Raw genomic sequence first — 17771 nt, 5'->3', positions numbered from 1 at the left:
TAGGCTTTTGGAGAGTCTGACGTCAGGAGGTAAGCTGTTCCACAGCTTACCAAAAGCTTACCTTTTGTCCATACAGTGAAAGATTTACATCAACAGAGCAGTTTACATGCCACTTCAAACAGATAGGAAAACATTGATATTTTTTAAAATATTTATTTTTGCATTATGTCTACATATATTCCAGATTTTTCTTTACTTTTTTTTTAATTTATTTTTTTTAACATGACCAAGTTTGAGCTCGTTGGCAATCTTTATTTAGAAAATTACAAATTGTATGGAAGAATTTGATAAATTAAAGAAGGCAGGTGCCTGAAAAATAAATCTTGGACACCTTAATTGAGTCCAGAGTTAGGAAGCTCTGCTCCACCTACTTGACTAATTAAATATCAGGTATACGTAATAAATAATGAAATCTTAATTGTTGTCAGTTAGACAAGAACGCAAATTTATTTATTTTTTTTTGTTCAGTTAACACAAAAAAAAATCTCATTTTTATCTGGATTGATTGTGTAGATTCAAACTGCTTTAAGTTGTTGGGGAAACAACCTGACAAACGAATAATAAAAAAACTTCCTGTTTATCCTCAGAACAAATTCAAGAAATTTCCAGATGTAAATGGAGAACTAGACAAAACTAGACATTCACTCAGTTGTGGTCAATGTCAGTTTGATTTCTACAGCACTTTGGTCAGCCTTGTTGCTTTTTAAAGTACTTTACGGGTTGGTTTAAAACCACATGAAACTACACATTAATAAAACAAAATCAAACGAACATATTTGAATAAAACAAGATGATGATGATGATGATAATAAAGGGGAACACAACATAAAAAGCCTGATGGGACTTGAATTTGACTTTGAACTTCAATTAAAAGGCTGGATTTAAAAGACTGCATAAGCTACAGTACAAATATCAAGTGGCAGGTTATTGCATTAGTCTAGGGTCTGCAGCTGAGACTGAATCGAGACTTCGGTTGCACTGAGAGCATCTGGCTACATGTTTTGGAGTTATATAGGTTGAGCGGCTTGACTAAATAGATGAATGACATATTGTTTAAGACTTTAAAAGTAAGTCAGAAAGCAGCCATCTCAGATCTATGTGAAAAGTGCCATGTGCCACAAGGATACATGACCACAGCATGGAGATACTCTGAGAGAATATTCTGAGCCACTGTGAGATTTCTCCCAAGGCCACCAAGGGGAGACAGAACTCAAAGTTAATGTTTGTTCTGACACTGATCCAATGGATCCACCACAGAATCCACGGCAAGAAGCACTGAGTGGGATTGCAGGTGTCAGCCATTGCTTCACATCTTTCCTTGTCGTGGGTTCCAGAGTCGTTTTCCATCCCTGCCTTCTGTACATGAATGCAGTAGACGTCATTAGGTGGAAGCTTCCACAGAGTAGAGTTACTCCGTGACACCAAAGAAGTTACATAAGACCACTTTCCTAACGCACTTATGTTGAAAATTGATAGGCACACTAATGCACACATGCAGACTCTTTCAAACTCTGGACGCAGCATCACACCGTTGCAATCTAATGCTGCTAAAATTAGGATCATAGTTCTCTACAGTCTTCACAGGATTGTTGGCAACCTAACAGAGACTATATCTTGTGCAATAAATCCATTATGCTCTCCTGTGAAACCTGATCCTGTTTAGTCAAGAGTTGCATGAAGACACAGATATAAATTTTCTTTTACACGCAGGCATTGAAATCCAGCATTCACAGTCACACTCTGGGCTTTAGTATCACAAACACAAAGTTACTGCAGTACATCTACTTTACCAGGATGCCACAGGTAGATATTCTCTCTTGTGACAAACTAAAGTTAGCCACACGTGTTTAATTAATTTGACTGACGATAAAAGTTTGTGTAAGATGAGCCAGGTATGCAAACTTCAATGCAATGATACATTAACATTTAAATTCCCACCCCCTAAAAATCTGTAAGCTGTGTATCTGTCAGTCACCCCTTGAATTAAGTGTCCAGAACTATTAAACTGCATTTCTAGACATTTTAAAAGGGGATAGATGCTCTACTAACTACTTCAGCTACTATGAAGTTCTGACCCTCAGCACTCATGTGTAACCCCATACAGTAGTGGGTAGCTAAACAACAGATTGCCAGATGCAGATTTCATTATATTCCAACTCCTGGAAGAAACCAGTAACTCTGGTGGAAAAGGGGGATAAGCTGATAAGTGGCATAACTATATGCTTTGATTTATAATGAAGTTATCTGGCTAACTTTTGTATGAATAAAACGGAAAAAAAGAAAAATGAGCAGCTGTGAAAAATGTGATGGGCCTCACCTCCCTCCCCCAGCCTGAGTGGGGTTGACCCTTGTGGGTGAGCTGCCGCTGGCCATCAGTCTGCAGCAGCAGCCCTCTCACATCCTCACCGCCCGGTAAGTCCCAGCTACAAATATTTTCTCTCCTCTCTCTGTTGATTTCAGCAGCTCCTCAATCACATTTTATTTATTAACTTCTGCAAGAAATCACGTGCAGCTGCTGCCTTGATTTAGCATTGGCGCAAGAAGAAATAGTCCCTTAATTTTATCTCAGGCAGGTTTGACCCAGGGAGTGTAAATCACCGAGGTCACGTGTTTTACATAGCTATAATATTCTTGTCCACTCATATACCTGCTGTGTTTTGTTTTTTCTTTCTTTAACACGTGAGCTCAAACACAAAACACTGTTATAAAGAGCAGCCAGCGTGCCACAGAAACAACGTGTGGATTTAAAAACTGTACTTTGTTCCCAATAATAATAATAATAATAGTAAAGCACATCAATACGTTTCAGTACATCTTTAGTCCTCTAAATTAATACAAGTTAAAATAAATAGTGGACATGTCCTTTGAGTCGAGCACCCTCATGAATGTGTTTAGAAATATTAAGCTTACAGTGTTGTCCAGCATGTCATCCCCGAGTAATGCAGTGAAAAATCCACTGTTCTTTAAATTCCAGGATTTTTATTTGTTGTATTTATTTATCCTTATCAGTTTATCCCTTCGGAGCCGTAGGATACCAGCCTTAGCCTGCATTTAAACTTACAACTTCAAAATTAAATTAGATTAGAGTAGATTAGAAGAAATGTGTGTCCACGTGTTGATCTTTTTTGCTTTATAAAATTCAGAGCTAATGCCTCCTTTGGCAATGAACATTTAGTTACTATCTTGTTGTTTACGACTTTTGCAGGTGTTTATTATTTAAGTGAGACTCTCAGGATGGTTAAAACAGCTGATAACTATGCTGATTTTAGGATTATTGCTTCAAAAAGTGATTTGCATCCAGCAGGTATTCAAGAGGTGGAAACCTTAACACCACTTCAAAGCGATCCTTATCACCATACTGATCAGTCTGTGCCTTTAGTAAAGTAACAGCGTTTCTCTTTCATGTATAAAATTCTGTGTTTTTGGTTGCAGCAGAGGATGATGGAGAAAACCAGCCACATCAACATTGCAATGATAGAAGACATCGCTACTAACGGGATGGCCGTGTCAAAGGTCGGCACGGGCGTGGACGGGACGAAACAGCGGTGCGGTTCCACCGTGAGCTTCCACAACATCCAGTACAAAGTGCAGCAGCAGAGCGGCTTCCTCTGCAAAAGAAAGATCCTCTCCAAGGAAATACTGGTGGACCTCAAGTCAGTCTCTTTGTCTTTCTCCGCTCTGTCACCTTCTCACTCGCTTTCCTCCGTTTTCTCATCACTCACACACTACGCGCACATGAATTTACAGATATTAACCTGCAGAGCTATGATTTGCTCACTTGATAAGTGCAGCAGAAAGCCTGTAAAACATAATACCTGTTTTTTTTTTAATTATTTCCCCTCTGCTTAAGCTAGCTGAACATGCACAGAACCCCATTAAACAGTAGAAATCTTATGATTTTTACTTTGTTGAATTTCAGAAAAAATGCCAAATGAATCCTTTTGAATTTTATTGCACTGACTGTTTTAGATTTCTTTTAATTTTGGGGGGTGTCGTCTTGCTTTTTTTCTTTTGTTTTCCATGTCAGTCCAGTACAAAGTGGGACAATAGTGAATAGACCCTTGCAGTTCCTTTCTGATGGTATTAAATACAGCTGACGTTTCCCATGGAAGAATGAATCATTTCACACAAGTTTTTTTTAGGGGGAACCTTTTTCCTGCCACAGTGTTAATTATATGATATTAAGCATGGTTTCTTGCATATAATCTCTCAAATGCACTAAAGAGCAGTCTGCCAGGGAAACGAATTAAACAGCGTCACGTGATCCACCGCCAGACCTTAATTCAGTCTTCAACTCTGTTTTAAATCACTGACTCACTCCGTGCTTTCTGAAGTCTCTGAAGTTCTTTAAATTGTTACATTTTTAAAAAAATGATATGATATCTGTATTTGCTGTAAAAACCATTCATGAATATTACTTTAAATGGGATTAGGGGGGATGATTCATTTAATAAAAGTAGTTCATTTCAGCATGTGTCTAAGGACCATATTAACTACTTTGATTCACATGCTTTGTGTCTGTGGCATAAAACTGATACAGTAAAAATCTAAGAAAAAACATTTATAATTGGAAACATAAGCAAATATGTGTCCCAGTATTTGAGTTTCTTTTTTCATTATTAAATCATTACACTCTTTTTGCCTGTGTCACTGTCTCGCAGTGGGATTATGAGACCTGGTCTGAATGCTATTCTTGGACCTACTGGAAGTGGAAAATCTTCGTGAGTACTACTTCAGTTTTCAAAAATACAGTTAGGTCTATAAATCATTGTATTATTATCTTATTACAGTATAAATCAATTAATCAATATGTGATTGAACAAACAGTAATACAAGCAGTACAAGTAAGTATTGCATTTGCTGTGAACAGCCATCTGACATGTTTGACAGAGGGTGGGTTGTGCTTTGGATCATGAGCATTTTCTCTCCTTCACCATTGTTTTCTCTTCTGTTCATACTGGTACGCGTTCATCTTGGTTTCATTTTTCCAAGGTTTTTTTTCCTGAACTGTGCGAGCTCTTGTAGATGTGTAACCAGAGGTTTGCACCTTGTAGTAAACGCTCTGTATTCATGAAGGCGTCTCTTGATCATAGTGCTCTTCACTTGGTTAGATGCGGTGACCCATAGAACTAATTCAGCACTTTAGTCGTCGTAATACTGGGCAGTGGATTCATTGTTTTTAGGAACCACAGGTGTTTCATTTGGCCGCTCTTAAACCTGTAAAGCTTGAACCATGATTTTTTTTTAACCCTCTCAGGCTCAAATTAAGTTTTTGTTGCTAATGCACAAAAGAATACCTGCAGTGGTACTTCTGAGTTAAAAAAAAACAAACTCATAAAATATGTATGTGGGGTAATCAGGTTGTTAGCTTTTAACTGTTGCAAATCTGCAACACCTGCCTTGAGAGGGTTAAACTGGACTGTTTATTAAACCTTCTGTCAGCTCATAATACTTTGAGCTGACTTCAGATATTACGTCTGCTTCATTTGTCAGTTGAAATTATGAGGGAAAGAGCCTCACCTAGCCACGAAACGTCTTGTTAATTATTTTTGAACCTTTAAAAATGGGGTATTTATGCATAAAAGGCCTGCAATTCCTAAACAGTTAATGTGATATTTTTAGGCCCGTTGAATTCAAATGACATTGTCTGAATACCTATGGACGTAATTGTATATAATCTTCAAATAATTACCTTAATTTTTGTTTTGGATATCTTTAGAATTTTTCTTTGCTCTTTATCTTTGAGATTCTTGGATATTCTGGCTGCGAGGAAGGATCCCGCAGGTCTCTCGGGTGAAGTTCTCATTGATGGAGCCCCACAGCCTCCAAACTTTAAGTGCCTCTCTGGCTATGTCGTCCAGGTGAATTTGTATTTCTTTAAATAGCCCATATTAACCATTTTATATCCACTCAGATGCACTGATATGGATATAGTGATGTTATGTGTTGAAATATATTTATTTGATAAATGTACAGTGCTTAACAAATGCTTGATACCACCTGCCACAAATATTTTAGAAATCTATCAAAAATTTGTTCAAAACTACACATTATGTTACTATTTATCAGGTAAATAACAGCTGAATTTACATTTTTATACCCAAATTTGAGCCGGCACTCTAGTCGTCTCTGAGAAGTCAGGAATTAATTGAGCGTCAATCGCGGAAAAAAAAAAATTCTGTTTAGGAGCACTAGTAAAAAAACCTGTAATTCTAAAAAAAATAAAAATAAATCAGCTTTTTTGTAAAATGTTAAATTGGAAAAATTGTGGATAGGACAGATAAATATATGTTAACATTAAAATAAATCCTTTCAATTAAACAGTGTATGGATGCTGGTGGGTTAATCATTACAGAAACATAAGAATTGCTTTTGGTAATTAGCAGTGCTTTTAATTTAGAACAGCTGTGGGATAAAACTTCAAATGTGTTTTGGTCTAATAAACTTGTTAAGCACTGTAAGTCGGAGTCATTCTCTGGTTTATTTTCTACGTACTTAATGCAGCTCTCTTTAGGTGTTAAGTTAAGCAACGTGTAAACTGGCTTTTCACTACTTATTTTTTGTTTTGGGGTCTTTTTCAGTGACGTATTGGCCGGCCTCGACTGGTTTCTTTAAGCTTTCATGCAGAAAAAGCTGAGAGCTTTGACTTTCTCTTAGACGCTGCGTCTGAGAGCAAAGCAAATGTTGTAGGCTGTAAAACCAACTTAACACACAGAGGTTGGCCTTTAAACATTAAACATAGTGCTGAGATTGTTTGTGTTTGTGTTAGACCTCTTTTAAGAAGAAACTCTTGAGATGAGAAATATTTTGTGCAAGTGTCCTTAGAGAAGACAGGCAGGCAGGCTTAGACCTCCCAGAAAAACCTGCAAACCCTGCCGAGGTTCACTCCTTCTTGCAGTGAGGCAGTGAACTCCGTCTTGTTTCTGGTTGTTTCCCTTAAGGATTTGTGGAAATGATAACTACAAAATAGCTTCTCAGTTTGTGACCTTTGATCAAGCTTTGGTCTCCCTGCTAGGAAGATGTGGTCATGGGCACCCTGACCGTGAGGGAGAATCTGCGTTTTTCTGCCGCTCTGCGACTGCACGTCTCCGTGCCTCAGGTCGAGAAGGAGGCTCGAGTCAATCACCTCATTAAAGAACTGGGTCTCACCGAAGTGGCTGACTCCAAGGTGCTGCAGATAATCACAGCCTGTCACTCACCTGTCCTCTAACAAGCAGCCTGCCCCGGCAGATGAAGTTCGTTTTCAGCGATTCCCGTTGTGTTTTGTTGGTGGTTTTTTTGTTCCTCAGGTGGGCACGCAGATGACCCGAGGAATCTCAGGAGGAGAGAGAAAGAGGACAAACATCGGCATGGAGCTGATCATCGATCCTGCTGTCCTATTTCTGGATGAACCGACCACCGGGCTAGACGCAAGCACTGCTAACTCTGTCCTGCTACTGCTGAAAAGGTGAGAAAACCCGGACTCTCTCTAATTTCTCAGATTTTTTTTTAAAATAAAGTAAAATCTTGAGCTTCTGGGCTTTAAAGGATTTTTAAAAGTGTCTCAAGCTAAATTCTGGAGTTTGGTTAACTTTAAACAGAAGCTTATCACTTTACATAGAAGAATTACAGCAGGAAAACTGCTGCTGTTTGCTTCTACTTTATTTAGATCAATTTATTGTGGTGCCTATTGATTTTTTTACTGTGTTATGTGTCTTTTCAGAATGGCGAGTCATGGTAGAACCATAATTATGTCCATCCACCAACCTCGCTACTCCATCTACAGACTGTTTGACACTCTCACACTGTTGGTCGGTGGTAAAATGGTGTACCACGGACCAGCACCAAACGCTTTGGACTACTTTGCCAACATCGGTGATTACACTGACTAAACAGTAACATCACAAGACACTTCTTTACAGTTTTCTTTAATTTATGAAGTAAATAAATGTAGATGGATGTGCAGCTTCTAAAAAAGCTGCAGGGTCACTATATGTATAGGATTTGCTTTGATATTGAGCTGCAACATTGTGATTTCTGTTCAAGGCTATGCCTGCGAGGCCCACAACAACCCAGCTGACTTCTTTTTGGATGTGATTAACGGAGACTTCACCGCCACAGCAATGACCAAAGTGCACGGCTCTGAAGGTAGCGGCATAATTAACCATCCATGAATATTCAGTCAAGTTTGTATCACATCTCCTGGTTTAATAGAATAACAACAAACAAACATATCCTGTGCAAATGTGCCCATTTCTTTGCATTTTTCTTTGATTTTGCAACATCCACAAAAAGGCACGATACAATAAAGAAGATACAGTATTTTTACCTGGAACTTTTTATTAACAAGTTATTTAAAGTGTTTTAAATTTGACATGTATAGTGATTAGAACAACATGTCAAACGCACAAATTAGAGTTGACAGAGTAAAACAGGAACACAGATGGTTTTTACTGGACCTCATAACGTCTTAATTTTTGTTAACATTTTCTGCAAGTGAAAAAATTTCACGTGAAAACGTAAGCAGAAAAAATCAGGGATTCCTTCACATCCATGGGAGATTTTGATAAAGTCATGTAGAAAACAGCTGAAGTCGTGGCTGCTAAAGGGGGTTCTACAAGCTGTTGAATCGTGGGGTGTACATAGTCGACCATTAACTCTATTCTAGAGTCAAACCTGTATATAAAGTGCCAGAGTGAATTGGTGCTATAAACATAAAATATAACTGAGTGGGTTTTTTTGTATTTGTGAACAGATTTGGACTTCAAGGAGCTCAGTAGCTCCAGGCAGAGCATCGAGGAGCGCCTGGTGGATGAGTACAGGAACAGCGGTTACTCCAGCAACACACGAGCCGAACTGGAACGCATTGTTAAAGATAAGCGCTGTGGGTCCCTCCCAAAGTCCCGCACCATCACCTACAACAGCTCGTTCTTTCACCAGCTACGATGGGTCCTTCACAGAACATTTCAGAACCTCATGTTGAACCCCCAAACATCTGTGGCCCAGGTAAGCACGTACACCATCGTCTTTTAGGGCACGCGTTCGACTTTCAGTGCCACTCTCGTGTCTGTCAGCTGAACATAAAGCTCATTAGCTGGTGAAGACTTTTACCAACTATTTTGTAGCTATATGGGTAACTTTAAATAGTTAATTAGTGACAGGTTTAAACGTAAGTATGTTTAAAAATAAAAGCATACACTGTTCCAAAAAATAGTAATGTCAAAGTATCTTACTGTATATTTTACAATTTTGTACTGTCTTTCTAGAATATCATGAAATTTACATAGGTAGACTGTGATTTTACATGTCAAAGGTAAAATAACATAACATCACTGTAAATATAGTAAAACACAATTTACTTGTTTTTTAAATATATATTTTTTGTACATATGTATATTTAGATTGTAAAAATACATTCAGAAATGTATCATAATTTCACAAATATTTGTCTGTTAAATTCAAATGGAAAAATATATAAAATGATAGAAAATTAATGAGAATAATCAATAATTAAAGGAGTATTTGAAATTAAATTTTGCTGAAAATTTCATGTCATCTAGGTCTGATTCAATAATTCAGAGGTAACAAGTGAAAATATAATTAATAGGAATAAAAACAAAAAAAAACATATAAAACATTGCCCGGCCACGCTGTGCTAATTATATATTTTAAAAAATAAATGTAGAGGTAGGAATTGCAATTAATATAAATCTCAAAGTATTCACAACATTCCTGAACAGAAATAGGCCTCTGCACCTGGGTGAGGGTGTGGCCATGAAAACAATGTGACATGCCATTGGATGTTGGGACACATAATAACATGACGCTAAGCATCGGCCAATGAATGTGAACTAACAACTACAAGGTCGCGGGTATGGCTGCACTGTAGGAAAAAATCCTAATATGAAAGTATTTTACTGCATTTTACAGTTTTGTTCTGTTCTTCTAGAATATCATTAACGTTACGTAAATAGACTGTGAATTCACATTTCGAATGTAAATTAACGTTAAATCACAGTAATGTAATACAACATAATATTCATGATTGCCGGAATATTACCGTTTTTTTAGGATTTGTTTTTTTTCCTATTTATAGATAATTTCATTGTTTAATCACATTAACATGTTCCTGTTAACGTTTAAGATCACTTGAAAAGGCAAGATCCCATGTAAAATTAGCGCAACAAACTGTATTGTCATTACTGGAAATAACCGTATTTTTATGAGGAAGTTATTTTTTGTTATTTTACGGTAGTATTTTGGCCCCCCAGCTGCCAGAATATTACCGTTTTTTAATATGGTTTTTTTTAACAATGTACATTGTATTGGCCCCATCATCGTGAGCAGGATACGCAGCGTGTTAGAGGGGTCACCTTTATGCCCCCATTAGTCGCCCCATGGCGGCAAAATGCTGTCAGAAGTCTCCTCACTTTAAGAATTATTAACAGCTAATTGGTCCTAAATAAGTCAAAAATAATCCTTCGAGAAGGTTCCTTGGTGGCGTGGGTGCTGTAATCAGCTTTGGTGACTGTTGTGACCCCACTCCTGCCTCTTTGGGCCTGAACCTGAACTGATATCATATCTACCCAAAGCCCCTTGGCCCCGGTGTGGGAGTCATCACATGATGGCATCATGACCTATCCCGCCGCTGCCCAGCTTCCACATGAGGGACTGAGGGGAATGAGGTGAAAAAGGCTCAACCTTACTGGCTTATCCCTTCACCCTGGGAACCGCTTAGTCCTGTCATAACCTGTAAATAGTTTCAGCTTAAAACATGTCTTGCTTTCACCTTTTTTCCCCTCCATTCAGTCATCTCACCCCAGGATCAGTTCAGGAGGACATAACCTTAGCATTTTCTGCTCACTTCAGTCCTTTGTACCCATGTTTTTGTTTTGTTTTTTACCCCCAAAAGTTGAATTTAGTTTTTCCATAAACACAAACACAAACTGGTAAGTTTGGATTAAACTGGACTTCAGGAGGTTTTAAGGTTTTTTATATAACAACATATTGAATGTGTATGTTGTAGGCACAGAAGTCATCACGTTGTCTAAATCTCTTACGCAGCTGGGAGTCAACGTTTTCCTCGCTCTCATCGTGGGAGCCATTTTCTTTGGGGTCAAAGATGATCTGAGTGGTATTCAGAACAGGTGAGAGAACTGCTCTCAACAGTGAGCTGGAGTCACATAATAATATTTTACAAAATGTTCTGAGTATGTAATGTGACTGTCCTGCTGTCATCTCCAAAAAAAACCAAACATCTTCATGGCTAAATAATTTGTACTTTGATCATTTTAATGTTGTGTGTTATTTCTTTATTTAAAGGATTCCCATTGTCTAAATGCCACAGCAGCTAATCAGCTAATCGCTCTCACTTATAATACTTATTACATGGGTGTAATTTAGCTGGTTTAATACATATGGCACTCCATGAAATGCATGTAATAATGTAAAGCTCACACAGCAAAATTCCTTTTGTCTCTCATCGTCTGCAGGCCAATAAATACCTCAACATACTCTTATAAAATCGATGTTTTTATTAACTGTCACATTAACACAGCCCTCGGCCTGTTACTGCAGTATGACTGTTACTTCCCCATCGGGTCTTGCAGTTATCGCAGTAAACCATCTGATTTAGAGGAAATGTCGGCACGTGTGAGTGAACAGTGCAGCTTAAAAAATGCTCGCCTCCATAGTCGGGCTGTGAGACGCAGCGATGTGGTTCAGATATGGGTTTAATACACTTGTAAAAGGTTCATTTAAGACAACAAACCAGTCAGCTAACATGAAAAATGTCAACCTAAGATTTGACGCTTCAGTCATAAAATGTTTAAGCTATATTCATGGCTTGGTTTAGTAATGCTTCGTTGATCGCTTAAGCCTGTAAAATAACATTTGGGTTGCCAGTTTGTAGAGTGTCTTTCTTTAGCATGGTACTTCACTTGAAGACACAGTGTGTCTTTGCTTCCCTCTTTCCAGATTTCTTGTGTGTGCCTCATGTCAGCGAACTGAGCGAATCCAGCAGCATTCGTGAGGAAAATTACTAATAAGCAATTTATTAATTGTTTGGACTCTACATATTTTATAGATGATGTTTTCCACAATATGTAAACCCCAAAACTCTTTTTTTAATGCGCTGCAACTACAAAAAATCTATATCGATGGGCAAATGTTTAAATTAGTAGCTTTAGTAGCATTTATTTTTATTAGTAAGCCGTTGTTTTAAACTGGACTTCTTTTATTGTTTCATTTTAGGTTGTTTTGTTTTTATTTTTTTAATACTATGCGTTTACACGCTAAAGGCAACATGTTTCCCCATAAATGTTCAGGTCAGTGACCGCTTCTGGTGAAAAAGTGTGAAAGGTAATTCCCGCTCGGTTAATCCTCTTACTGTTTTTTATTGGGCACAACCTGGTACTCGCAAGTCCAGCGAAGCCCATCAGAGACCTCAGTGGTCTCTCTTTTTCCTTTCAGTAGTGTACAGGGACCTAATGTGATTATATTCAAGGTCAGTGCACATGCAGAATGGCAGACAGCCTATACGTGGCTTAAATGTCTCAAGTTTCTCACCCCTCCTTCATCTTTGCTTGGTGTAGGGGCTAATATTGGGGCAACAACAATCAGCATCAACAGTCAGCGTAGGAAAATCAGCAATGAGGGAAAAAACCCAGAAAACAAACGCAAAAGAAATTTGTGAGGAGTCGTGTGAAATATTGCTCAGATTGGGAGTCTGTGCTCAGGACATCGGTGACAAACTACTGCAAACATTTTCAAGTTTTCAAAGGTCACGTTACAGTATGTAAGATCTTTAGTCTTTATTCTGCTCTGAACATGACTGTTTTCTTAACAGTTCAGTACTGTGCTGAAATTCTTGAGCCGCCACTCACTTCTTTATGTTTTGGTAAGAAAATGTGAAATAAGTACAGTGATTTGTGCAAACTCCATACAGTATATTCCTGTACAGAGTTTGTACAATTCCCCATACTGAAAAGTCAATATTTGGTCTGACTACCATTATTCTTCTACACAGCCTGAACTCCTTTAGGCAAGCTTTCTTACCATTTCTTTAAGTTATCTTTGGGGATAGTTCTCCGGGCTTCTTGACGGACATTCAAAGGTCTTTGGATGTTGGCTGGCTTTTGTTCTGTTCTCTGTCAACATTATAATGACGAAGTCTGGGCTCCAATAGTTCCCCAGGCTTTCTGAAAGACCTTCAGAAGATCTGGAGAACTATTGCTCAAGAAACTCTGGCTCTTTGAAGGCAAAATATAAGGAAATGAGGAGTGGCTCAAGACTTTTGCACAGAGCTGTGTCTTTGCTTCTGTGTTGATTGACAGGTTGGAGTCTCATGTTATTTTTTTTCTAAGACTTTTCCTGGCAAGCATCCTATACAGGTCTTATCTGTGCAGTCTCTTTTTGAGTATAGCGTGCACTTTAAGTGTTGTGCTGTCCGAGAGGTTCCAATTCCAACTTTATTTATACAGCACCAAATTACAAAAACAGTCGCCTCAAAGCGCTTTCTATTCCAAGGTAGACCCTACAATAATACCTACAGAGAAAAACCCAACAATCACATGACCCCCAGTGACCAGACTTTTGCTTTTCTGATTGCTCCAGGATGGGCGCCCTCTTCTTCATCACTACCAACCAGTGTTTCAGTACTGTGTCTGCTGCCGAGCTCTTCATCACTGAGAGGAAACTCTTTGTGTAAGTTCTCCATCAGGACGCCGTATACGTGTGTGTGTGTGACTCTAGATTGAACTGTTGCTTTATGTGTTTCTCTCGTGACAGGCACGAGTACATCAGCGGCTACTACAGAGTGTCTGTCTACTTCCTTTCTAAGATCCTGTCTGATATCGCTCTGCGCACCGTCACCTCTGTTATCTTCAGCTGTGTTGTCTATTTTTTGATTGGTGAGACTTTTAGCTATTTAACTATTTTAATTTTTGCATTTAAATTTAAATAAATGACATCAGTGTGTAAAAGCGCACAAAACTGTGTGTCCAACCAGGGCTCAAATCCACAGCAGAAGCCTTTTTTGTCTTCATGCTGACGGTGACTCTGGTGGCTTACACAGCCACAGCCATGACCATGGCCATCTCAGCTGACCAGAGTGTCGTGGCTCTTGCCAACATCCTCATGACCATCACCTTTGTCTTCATGATGGTAAGAGATACAGCAACCCCATGACCCACATAAATAAGTTGGAAGGGAGAAGGAGTAAAGATGACATCTCCGTTTTTTGTTTTAGGCAGCTTTAGGGTTTTTTAAAAAAAAGAAATGAGACATTTTAAACAGAAGACTCACTGATGACATAAACTCACTGGTCACTTTAACATCAGATGTGGTTATAAAGGGATGGAGATGGTCGGCCATGCTGGGGTGTGGTCTTATTCAAGGTTTGATATGTCGTGCATTCAGAGATGCTCTTCTGCACACTTGGACTGTCACGAGTTGGTTGCTGTTGCCTGCTCAGCGCAGTCTGACCATTCTCCTTTTACTTTTGGCATCAACAAAGCATTTTCACCCAGACCTGCCATTCACTGGATATTTTCTCATTTTTTGAGATTGCTGTGTGGGCAAAAATTCACTTCAATCACCTTTCTTTCCCATTCTGATGCTCAGTTTGAACTTCAGCAGGTCTTCTTGACCTTGTGTACTTGCCTAAATGCACCAAGTTGCTACTACGGGGGTTGACAAATTAAGTATAAGAACGGCAATGCCTAATGAAGTGGCCAGTAAGTGCATTTTAAATGATTGTTGATTGATTTCTTAATCAATAGCAAAATTTTCCAGAAAACATTGACTATTGAATCTATATCTGACTAAGTCTCTATAAGCAACACAGATATATTATCCGTATATTATAATGAACAATAGACAGTTATTCATCTACGTTTTACTGTCTGATAGTAAAAGCTCCCGTGAGACTAATGACATCCTGCATCTGGACTTTGAAACATTTAGATGTGTTTGTAATTCGTGTTATGTCAGCTCTACCCTCCAGAAAAAAGACATCTAAACTGACTTTGTGTCTGCTAGATTTTTTCAGGACTCCTGGTGAATCTACCCAGCACCAAAGACTGGTTGGCTTGGCTGAAGTACTTTAGTATTCCTCGTTATGGTCTTGCAGTAAGTCAGCATTAAAGGTTTTGACAGCAGACGATGCAGATATTTAGAGAAAGTAGCAGAAACAATTCAAAATTCAGACAGAGGTTATCACCTCAATGAAATAAATACACATCACAGACAACCTCCTTCACATATATGTTTTAGCAGTTTTAGTTTTAATTGTCTGTAAGTGTGTTTTTATTGAACTGGGGTTGGACCTGAACTGGGCTCTAAACTTGATGTTAGATGGCTGAATCCATAGACTTAAACAGACTTCTCTGATTTTAACTGTTGGGTGTTGCACGTTATACCAAACATACATGACCAAGTGGATAGCCTACTGATAATGCACTTTAAAAACCCCATGTATAGTAACTGTCATGTTTGAAGATGGAGCCAAACTCAAAGGAGAGGTTTAAGGCCAACAAACTAGGGACCAACTGACCACAAGCACAGCTAAAGACAGCGTGCATGAGACAAGAGACTTTAAAAATAAAACAGGAAGTTACTTTATATGGCAACATATACGTGAAAAGGGAGTTGAGACCCAAAAGAGAATAGCTACATTACATTTATTGTTTTAAAATGGAACAAATGATCTGCCAAACGCACCATTTTGTATTTAAATTGTTCTGCTAAGGATTTAATGCTCTGCCTCACCTGCTGTCTTTGTTCAGGCCTTGAAGATAAACGAATTTGTGGGTCTGAGGTTCTGCGAAGAGGTTGTAATCCGAAACAGCAACATGTCAGCTATGACAGCCAACTGCACTGTGAAAACAGCTGGCCAGACGTGAGTAATTGGTCCAGTTCTGTCTTACTGGTTAACAACATGTTGCATTGTGGCTCTAATATCTGACCAGTTTGAACATGCCTCATTTCAGATGCACAGGAGAGCAGTATCTGGAGTACCTGGGCATAGACTACACCTGCTGGGGTCTGTGGGAGAATCATGTAGCTTTGACTGTTATGATGATCATATTTCTCATCATTGCCTATCTGAAGCTTCGCTTCATCAAGAAATTTACTTAATGCGTTATCTGTTTTTTACTTTAATGTACCAGCACTGATAGATCTTGTGCTCAGAAATAGCACAATTAAAGCTACATTTATATATTGGGGGATTAGTTTTATTTTACACTGCCCTCATATCTTTAGCATATAATGAAGCCAAAAGAAAGTTAGAGTACAAGTGCAAATACTGAAATAAAAAGCTGAAAGCAGCCGAAAACAGCTAGCTAAACTTTTCTAGAGTTCACGTTTTTACCATTAGTCTCCCTGTAAAGCTCATAAAATCTTATTGTGTGTTGTGTTCAGCTGCTCATTAACCCTTTTACGCATAGTGGTCACTACAGTGGACAGCTATTCAAACACTGTTTTCTTGTATTCATATCAGTGTTGATGGTACACTTGCACATAAACCACTACATTGGACACTGATGTGTCACTCCATACCCTGCCGCTCACTCTAAAGGTGATGTTGTCATGTAAAAAACTATTTGAAAAATACACGTTTAAAAAATGAAGTTCAAAAATCTTTTTTTCATGCCTAAAGATGAATAAAAATACTGATTAAGGTTGTCCTAATCAATCACATGGTAGCAACTCAATGCATTGATGCATGCAGACATGAACAAGATGACCTGCTAAAGTTCACACAGAGCATCAGAATATAGAGGAAAGGTGATTTAACTTGAACATGAAATGGTTTTTGGTACTAAATGGATTGGTCTGAGTGTTTCTGAAGCTACTGATCTACTGGGATTTTCCCCACACAACTATCTCTAGGGTTTACAGAAAAAAGTCAGAAAAAATAGAAAATATCTATTGAGCAGCAGGTCTCTGGGTGAAAATGCCTTCTTGATCGCAGAGGTCAGACATTCAACAATATCCAACTTGTTAAAATCAAAGTGTACAGAAGAGCATCTGGAAATACACGACAAACCTTGAAGCAGGTGGACTACAGCAGCAGAAGACCACATCACAGCCTACCTGTGTTGCTCACCCTGTCCCTTTTGGATCGCAGTGTACCCATCTTCTGATGGCTGCTTCAGGCAGGATAACACACCATATCACAAAACTCAAATCATCTCAAACTGGTTTCTTTAACATGACAGTGAGTTCGCTGTGCTCGAATGACCTCTACAGTCAGCAGATCTGAATCCAGTACACTATATTTGGGACGTGGTGAAATGGGAGATTGATGTGAGCTGACAAATATGCAGCAGCTGTGTGATGCTATCATGTCAGTATAGACCAAAGTCTGTGAGGAAAATTTGCAAGCTCCTTTTTAAATCTCCCCAACAAAGAATTAGAGCAGCTCTGAAGGCAAAAGGGGTCCAACCCAGTACTAGCAACCTAGTGGAGATGCCAGTGTGTGTATTTATTGTGCAGATATAAAAGTACCAGTATACCAAGTGAGCAAGTATGGCTGTTTCCCAAAATATCAAAACCTAGTTGTTGGTTCCTTTGTTTACTGTTATATAAGTTTAGTCTGGATAAAATCTTTGTGGGTATAAAAAATTGTGAGTCCAAAACAAACTAGACAGAATATTTTCAAATTATAGGATCAAATTGTGAATTTTCCAAAGTGAAAAAGTGTAGAAATTAAAAAGTATACTGGCCTCAAAGTAAACTTTCAAAGCTGTTTATTAATATTTACTTCTGCAGCATTTGTCAGTTTGTGA

At 38.4% G+C, this 17771-nt stretch overlaps 1 protein-coding gene across 2 annotated transcripts; it reads left to right on the top strand.

Annotated features, from left to right (window-relative positions):
- Nucleotides 1–177: 177 nt before the first annotated feature.
- abcg2d (ATP-binding cassette, sub-family G (WHITE), member 2d) lies at nt 178–16610 on the top strand. 2 transcript variants are annotated; one of them, XM_042225035.1, is made up of 16 exons: nt 178–2412; nt 3433–3653; nt 4662–4721; nt 5747–5861; nt 7016–7168; nt 7290–7447; nt 7703–7854; nt 8026–8127; nt 8735–8985; nt 11044–11126; nt 13594–13683; nt 13768–13889; nt 13988–14142; nt 15019–15108; nt 15765–15877; nt 15969–16610. In XM_042225035.1, exons 2-16 carry the CDS (start codon nt 3439–3441, stop codon nt 16114–16116), a joined length of 2007 nt encoding a protein of 668 aa, XP_042080969.1. In that variant the 5' UTR covers nt 178–2412; nt 3433–3438; the 3' UTR covers nt 16117–16610. The 2 variants fall into 2 exon arrangements, with proteins under 2 accessions (XP_042080969.1, XP_014192316.1); XM_014336830.2 differs by having other exon boundaries at nt 178–3653.
- The last annotated feature ends 1161 nt before the right edge of the window (nt 16611–17771 follow it).

Source organism: Haplochromis burtoni, unplaced genomic scaffold, assembly GCF_018398535.1.
Source record: "Haplochromis burtoni strain Fernald_Lab_line unplaced genomic scaffold, NCSU_Asbu1 Contig_158, whole genome shotgun sequence".
Classification (NCBI taxonomy): Eukaryota; Metazoa; Chordata; class Actinopteri; order Cichliformes; family Cichlidae; genus Haplochromis; species Haplochromis burtoni.
Note: the sequence above shows the minus strand (reverse complement) of the source record. Positions and strands in the feature narration are given on the sequence as shown.